This window comes from Cariama cristata, unplaced genomic scaffold, assembly GCF_000690535.1.
Source record: "Cariama cristata isolate BGI_N322 unplaced genomic scaffold, ASM69053v1 scaffold1449, whole genome shotgun sequence".
Taxonomy (NCBI): Eukaryota; Metazoa; Chordata; class Aves; order Cariamiformes; family Cariamidae; genus Cariama; species Cariama cristata.
In genome coordinates, this window is record NW_009635014.1 from 23,769 (window position 1) to 32,368 (window position 8,600).

The following is an 8,600-nucleotide window of genomic DNA, read 5'->3' on the forward strand; positions in this document are numbered from 1 at the left end:
TGCAACAATTTCAACCCAAACCAAACCAATTTGGTAGTCAATAAATCAAAATGCACTTCAGGGAATGATCACGTAGAATACATTAACCTGCAGAGAGAAAGCTCATTAAATGTAACACATAACAGTGTTAGCTTTGCAAAAAGTACTGGTTATCTTAAGCCTGACAGTAGTTCAGGTAATGCTGACTTAATCAGAGAAGTCATATTTTCTGATCAGCATGCTTTCTGATCTTAAACACTGTTGTTCTGCCAGCAAGGTACACTTCTCTGGAGAGTCACACAGAAATGCAAACGAGGGGCCAAATACCTCCTCAGGAGGCATGGATGTGTATGAGGCACAAAAAAGCCACATTAATTGCTTGTGAGGTATGGACTAGGTGGTAAAGAAATACCAATCTGGAAAAATAAAAGTCTAAAATAAATAAGGTTAAGAAAACTGAAAGTCACCCATTAAAATCACCAAGAAATACATCTTCAGATAGATTATGCTTCAGAAAAGAAAGTGCAATAAGTGTAACGACTGCTTGGATGAGAAGGATACTATAGCTTAGCCCTCTGATGACAAATAAGCATTTCAGAAAGCCTGTCCTTGAACAGGATGCTCATGAGATGACTCATTTACTGACAGAGACTGCTGATGGGATTCAGAAACATGTACACTTTGATTCTGTTCTTCACTGATCTGATGGGAAGGAACTTGGCTAGAGTGAGATTGTTGACTTGATTCCTGAGTCAGCTGCACCTGCTGAGCTGGATGTGAAGATCCCGCTAAGTGGATTTCTTCATTTTGTCCTTGATGAGCGTGGAGATGTTCTAGTGCTTCCTTGGAAAAAAAAAGACATGCATTTGTTCAGCTTGGGCAGTCTCTATTTCGTTTGCAATCATATTGATACTTTGGATCTGTTCTGCTTGCTCCTGCTGAGCTGAAAGCAGCAAGTTTTGCAACTGCTGTGGTGGGTGAGCAAGCAGCGTGAGGTCAGCAGCCTGCTCTGTTGTCATATTTGGGGCATTTTCTGCAGTAACAATACTAATGCCTTGATTGTGAGTAGGCATGAAGTTTATATTGTGTACTGCATCTGTAACCAGCAGTTGAATTTCCTGCCCTCCAGAGGTGGCAAGTTGATACTGCTGCAGCTGAAGAATGTTTCTCACTTCCGAATTGGCACTGGTGCTTGGGGCAGCGCGGGCTTCCTGAAACTGCTTTTCCTTGCTATGAATTTTCAAATGAGACTTCAGGTTGTCCAGGCGAGCAAACTGCAAACTACATTCTGGGCAGGAGAAAGGCTTTTTGCCTGTGTGTAAGATACAGTGTCTTCTCTTGGCACTGGAATCAGAGAAGGATTTTCCACATATGCCACAAGAATATGGCTTTTCTCCTCTGCAAAATAATGTATTTGATCTCATTAAAATATTCACTTTGGCAGTGCTGCTTTCTGCAACTTATTAAAGAATAAAAACCTGAAATGATTAATTTGTTTTGCTAAATCATAAGCACATACGAACAGTGATATTAAAAACATTCTCTAACTTCCTCATTATTTCTATTTCACTTCACAAACTGTAGAACACTTCCATTAGCATATACTCAAGAGCTACAGAGATAACACAACTGCCCTCCTGTTGTAATACCAGAGGTACAAACTCTGTGCTGCTAGACCTTGACGAGAACAGAACAACTTACTTTGCACAACTGTAAGCACTGACCATTTTAAGAACATTTATCAACAGTGTGGGCTTTAAAACAAAAAGAAGTGTACAAATCCTACCTTGATGCCCGACTCAAAGGGATGAGAAATTTTACCTTAAACGTTTTCTTTTACGTAAGGCCCACAACAGTTCTCCAATGATTTAAAATCTGACATGCCGTTATGCAATACATCACACTGATATGGGTAAAAGGTAACTAATGCTATTAAAGAGACATGATAGACTACAGGGAAACAAGACAATGCTCCAGTAACCTTGTTAGAGCATGGCTACTGTTCTGCTGTCAAACAAAAACTCACAGTAAAATTTTCACATAAATAATACAGCAGTAAGTACATTGTCATTAAACAGACACAATAGACCAAAGAATCATCCTAACAATGTCTTGATGCACTAGTATTTTACAGTGCAGTACTTTCCACTACCAATTATTTCTTTAAATAGATTAAGCAAAAATGTTAGTCTTTAACCGCCCACCCAAAATGCAAACAAGCCCTGAACATTCAATAACTGAACAAGCACTATATACAGGTATCAGATTAGAAGTTACATTTCTAAAGAATGTAATGAAAATGACATACTCTACCTGTGAATTCTAATGTGAGTCTGAAGAGAACTTTTAGCTGTAAATGATTTGCCACAAATTTCACAAGTGAAGGGCTTCTCACCTACCAAAAAGAAATTCGACATCACTTTTGATATAGCACTTCCCATCAATATATTAAAAAAAAACGTTTTATATTTTACCATACACAGTATCAAATATGTACTGTCAAATCTTCACGCTTCCGCCATGGGTCAGGACAGATAGCTGAAATTGAATGAACTCACTAGTTAAATGAGGGTATAGTATTTTAAACATACATCTCTGATGTTTCTCCCCTTTGAAGATAAAGAATTAGGTGATCCAAACCCTCAGAGCAACAAAAAACATACTTACGATACAGATGTGGGTGTTCCACATGGAACAGACAAGTTTGAAAAAGGCTGACCCTGAACTAGTAGGCATTAACGCTAGGCTCACATGCAGCACCATGCAGATGACCAAGCCCATATCTCCAAACCTGAAAAGTGAATCCATTATCTTAACAAGCTGGCTGGCTTCCTATAAGGCTCCATCATCCTAGGCCTAGGATATCCTGGGAACACCAGTCAGAGAAAAATTCGTTGGTTTTTTTTTTGTTGTTGTTGTTTTGTTTTTTTTTTGTTTGTTTGTTTGTTTGTTTTTTAAACTGCATTTGTAATTCTTGTATCTAATTGAGTAGAAGCAGAGGAGCCAAATTAAATAACAGAAAGGTTCACAAGAAACAGATACTACCCAACCAAAGCAAATCCTAATTCACACCATAACATATCCTTGTTGCACTAAGCTTCACTAGACATGAGAATCCAGATCACTACGGTGGCAATTCACACCACTAAAGCACACTGAAACCAGGGACTGGGCAGCAGCCTGTTTCCAAGGAAGCTTCGTAATCAGCACAGAACGACAATGCTTATCAGTTTTCATATTGCTTTGGAGGGCACAGGTAAAGGATGAGTGAACAAGAAACATTTGTCAGAAGGGACCTCTAACCATTGAGTCCCAGCCTCCTCCTGACAATGAGTAACTTTCTAACTAGACTGTATTCTTATGACATAGTGTTACAAAACCGCTGCCAAAGTGGAACAGTCGTTATCAACGTTAACACCTGTCGCCCAAACTCCTTAGAATTTTACTTCTTGCTAATGAGATGGGACAGATTGATTATTATTCTGCACTGTTAATACTGTTATCTGGCCTGTCTTTTCTGGAAGCAAAATACATTGCAAACCAGTTTCTGCTACCACTCATCTGAGTTCATCTGTTTTTGCAACCTACCTTGCTAGTATGCCTCCTTTTCTCATTTCCCACTACATTTATAGAGCTGTATCAGCTTCAGATACAGAACCGGTATGCATGTCAACAAACGCTATGTTCTCCTCAATAGAAAATGCAGTATTTGTATCGCAAGTTAACACTATTCTGGATACACCAAAAACTCCCAAGAACACAAGTTCTGACCTCATCATATCCCAGGGAATTTAAAGCTGTGTTATTTTCATTAAGAAAGAGAAGAAAGTGAATGAAATACATAGCTCAATCTTGTGCATTCTTTATTACAACCACAGGCAACATGCTTAAGAGTAATTAGGTTTTGGGAAGAAACAATGACCACTGTTTATAGCTATTCACAGGTCATCCTATGAACCTACCCTTCAAAGAAAACTATTTTAAGAAGCTTATGCTTTGTTATCACGAGAGGGCAGATGAACATTTTTATCTGTTATCCAGCCACTCAAGTATCACCTTGCCCCCTAAATCTCTTAAAACACCCTCCAACGCACTTGCACTAAATCATCCCTCCCAGCCCATCTCCTGCCAACATCTGGTTTATTACAGCGCAAGAAAAAGGTAAATGGAAATAAATGTTTTTCTGGTCAGCAGCATTTTTCATAAGCACCCGTTTCTCACAGACAGAGGCGCCCACGCCCAACTCATTTAGGACATACACTTTCTGCTACTAAGTAGTTCACTTCAAACCCCATACATGCTATATGTGGCTCTCCTGATAAACTGAATTCCCAGTCCAGGATTCTATCACAGGAGAGCTACCTGGCATTTTCTGCAGCAGGCTTTGTAAGAATGGAAAAAAAAAACCCTCTCTTCCTATAGCAGGGACTGCTGCACTGTTGTAATAGAAGCTTTTTTGCACTCCTGCATTCTTGATGTCAAATCTCTTCATTAGCAATGCAGGCATCATTATGTATGTGTAGAGCAGAAGTTCATCCCAGAGAGACAACTGTCATTTGCCTAACATTGTTTTGTCTGTGTTACTTTGAGGAAAAAAAACCAAACACAAAACACGATGGACAATATTACCTGTATGTGTTCTCAGATGTTTCTTTAACTGAGCAGCATCCATGAATTTGCGACGACACTGGTTACATTCCGGCAGCGAATGGCCTTGTCGCAATAATAAAAAAAGTGTCAGTGCATATGTGATCCCCTGTATCTCTTCAGTGATCTTTGTTAAAGCACTTTCCTGTAAAATAACCACTTTGATATAATATAGAGATAAAACAAAAGGTGATTCACTGTCTCCTCCCTATCTTAACGGTCACACTTCTACTTCTGTATTTAATATTATCACGCAAAAAGAGGGAACTGACACTTGCTCACCCCCAAACAAGCTTTGTAAATTCTGATTTCTTTCCACCACTTCCTGCATGCGTAGCTTAATCTCCATCCTGCTCCAAAAGTGAGGACACTTCTTAAAGCTTGTTTGCCATTACTAGTCCAAAGCAGTGGGAAGCTAGAAGGCAATGTGCACAACAGGCAGTGGACACATTTGTTTATACAATTCCTAGTTTCTATGTAACACAGACAGCAGAGCTAAAATAATCAAACAGTATGTCAAATACAGCGTAACTGATTTTAATCATCGTAAGAGTCCTTCTCGATTAACTATTTTTCTAAACATTCCATTTATTATACACCATTTTGTCTTTTTCACCCTATTCACCATACCACACATCAGGGTAGGAGAGACGAAATTTATCATTGAAGAAGAATTTTCAGCCTTAGTCAATCTTTAGGAGGACAAATCAGCATGGACTGTAAGCCAGCTCTTCAACCCAAACTTGTTATACCTGTGTGTACTCGATAGTGGCTCTTGAGCTGTCTCTTTTGGCTGAAGTATTTCCCACACTGATCGCATGTAAAAGCCTTCTGCCCTGTAAAGGAAATCCCTCGTTAAAATGTAAGCCACATCCAAAGCAAGGATAAGAAAATAAATAAATATATAACCCAGCACACACAAGAGAGAGCAGAAATACCTTTTTTCAGAAAGGCAAATTCTTGAGGGAGAGAGGTTACATTTACCTTGAAACATTTACCTGTATGTAGGCTCATATGCTCCAGAAGAGAATGCTTTGTTGTCAGAGCCTTACTGCAGACGGTGCACGTGTATGGCCGTTCTCCAGTGTGCATCCGCTCGTGGACTTGAAGAGAATGCTTCTGGGAAAAGCCTTTGCCACATTCACTGCACTTAAAAGGGCGCTCCCCTAAAAGCAAAAGACAACATTTTAAAGTATAGATGTATTATTTCTCACTAGATATTCTAAGCTGATAGTGAGATGCATTGTAACGTAGTAGCTATTAAAAAATTGCTTTTGACTAGCGATAAGCAGAATTAAGAGAGAAGCTTGACATAGTAATAAAATAATTCTTTAAGTATTGCCATATAATTCAACATTTAAGCAGAAAAATTATTAAGTAAACTGCAATCAAGGTAAGACATAAAGGCTGCAAGATTTGCTGACAAGAAGAAAACAGCGAACACAGGAGACGCACCATAATTTGGATCAGCATGTTATTTTGGACAGTTCTTGCTGTAGACAACAGCCCACATTTCAGCAACCAGCTTGCATTTAGCAACAAAGCACTAAACCCTAACCCAAAAGCAGCAGTCCCTTAATGCCTACCTGTATGACTTCGCTGATGAATAGCTAAGAAGTGATTATATTTAAATACTTTGCCACAGTCTTTACAGCGAGCTTCAGAACCTGCACGTTTTCGTTTTCCGTCTGTTCTCTTTGCCAGTCCTTTTTCGTCCTCATCACTGAGGAGTTTATAATCTTTTAGTTTGATTGATCTCCTTATTCTACGTTTGCTGTAACGGCTCTGAGTGCCCTGTATTCCTTCAGATTTCGGATCATAATTCTCATCTTTCTCAGCTGACAGATCAACAGCAGCTTCTGAGCCACAAGCATGTTCATTTTCTTCTGCATCTTTCCTCACTGGAGTCTGTTCGCTGGCAACTGTTTCCTCTGCTGCAATGTCTTTTTTCATAAAATTTTGCTTATTTTGCACAGAGTTGTTCTCTCTCAGCTGCACATCTTCAGCAGAATTTGCTCCTGACTTTTCTTCTTGAACATTCTTGACTTTCCTCGGTCGCCCTCGTTTTCGCTTTGGTGGATCTTCATTTTTCTTGTTGCTTGCAATAATGGCTACAGAGGCTCCACTGTTAGCTGGAGCTGGTAATGCATTACTTGGGCTACGGCTGGCCTGATAGTCTGTACAGGCCCATACCAAGTCAGTCACTTTCAGCAGCTGTGCAGTAGCCAGAATTTGTTCTGTGCTTTTTTCACTGGCACGGAGGCAACCAGTGTAGATAAATTCTAGCAATGCTCCAAAGGTGTCTGCAACCATTCCCTCCAACATGTAAATAGACTGCCCTATTTCACCCTCATCTACAAACATCATTGAGAAATACTCACTGCTGGCAGCAAGCAAAGCTTTGTGGGCCCTGAATTGCACATTCTCCACTATTAGAGTAATGTCACAAAGAAAATCCTTTTTCCTTTGTTCTTCAAAATTAGCTAGAATGGTATCTTTGTGAGCTTTGGAGTGGATGACAACTAGTTTCTCAGAAGCATCAGGAGTTGTTTCTGCCATTTTTATTGTGAATATGAAAGGATGCGCCTACAAGGACAGAATAGCTTTAATAAAGAAGTATTTTAGAAGTTTGCATTATAAGACACCAAATATCATTTGCTTTACTAGTGAACAGTTTCTGAAGAAACTCTGAAGCCTTCGAACTTTTTTAAAAAAAAAAAAAAAAAATCAACACTAATGCTGACACAGATTTTTCTTAAAAAAGTGTTTTCAAATTCTAAGAAATGGCTACAAATAGTTTCTTCTCAGGTCAGAGTTACTGCCTATTATTTCACTTGTTTGTCTCTTATGTACTGTGAACTGTATAACATCTAAAAAAATGGTTATCCCTTCTGAAAACGCCTTTCACAAGTAAAAGAACTGGACAAAAGGAATTCTTTGTTCACAGCTCCCAAATGGAAGAAAATAATGAAAAAAAAAGTCACCTGCAGCTTTATCACTGCAGATGCCACATTTCAGATTATTCAGGGACAAGGCTATGAAATTCTGTAATCAATGACAAAACTTCACTGGCACCAATGTAGCAGGACTCCACGCCTTCTTTTACCCACTTCTATCCTCCTAAAAATTTCTCTCTCGGAACACTTACCTGCTACACTTCAGCCTATGGAGGTGGGCAATAAAAGCAGAAAAACAGCAGCTTTTTTAAGAGCTCTGTCTAAAATAAGGTTAACTAGGCTAACTATTCACCATCAGTTTGGCTTGCTAAGTTTCTTCAATTGTAAATATGCAAAGATTAAAAACAAGCAAAAAAAATACTCCAGCAATTTCAGAACAATCCACCAAACACAAGTATGGAAAAGATGTGTCAAAAATGTCCATTTTAAGAGGACCAGCTGAGCCAAAGGTGAAACGGATTAGCTACCTGCCATCCTAATTTATAAAACTGTCATATTAAATACAAATACATATTCATATTTGCACTTAGTGAGCGCAACAGTTCCAACCACCTGAACAAATGCTGTAAGGAACAACACACACTATATATACAGATGATACCTAAATGCTACTGAGGTGACCAACAAGTGATTTTTTTAGCCCCATTCAGCCACCAAACAGTTCATGCCGCACCCACACTGCTTTATTTGTGAGGTTTAATTTCCGGAGGATGCGAGCCTGATGTTTCTGGAGCACCTTAAAGCACAGCTGCTGATCTGACCCAGCTCTGCCTTAAAGCGCGTTACAAGAAGCCGCGAAGAGCTGCTGCCAACTCTGCTGCAGGCACTCCCCAACAGCCACACGTGTCTCGGACAGGGTACCGAGTGTCCTGCGGGGTTTGATCACACGGAGGACTCTGGTATTCAGCCACGAGATCACATCATTGGTATTCTGACTGCAAAAGCCAAACCAGCACGCCTACCTAAAAACTCCCCGACAGTGCTAGCGCAAGGCCGTACGTGAGGGGCGGCACCCAC

At 39.7% G+C, this 8,600-nt stretch overlaps 1 protein-coding gene across 1 annotated transcript; it reads right to left on the minus strand.

The window, feature by feature from the left end:
• Window positions 1–573: 573 nt before the first annotated feature.
• Window positions 574–7,185, minus strand: ZBTB24 (zinc finger and BTB domain containing 24). Its single transcript, XM_009707341.1, is given in 7 exon segments — window positions 574–833; window positions 836–1,377; window positions 2,293–2,374; window positions 4,609–4,692; window positions 5,379–5,462; window positions 5,625–5,792; window positions 6,213–7,185. Coding segments are annotated over 7 exon segments (2,193 nt in total).
• Window positions 7,186–8,600: the final 1,415 nt, after the last annotated feature.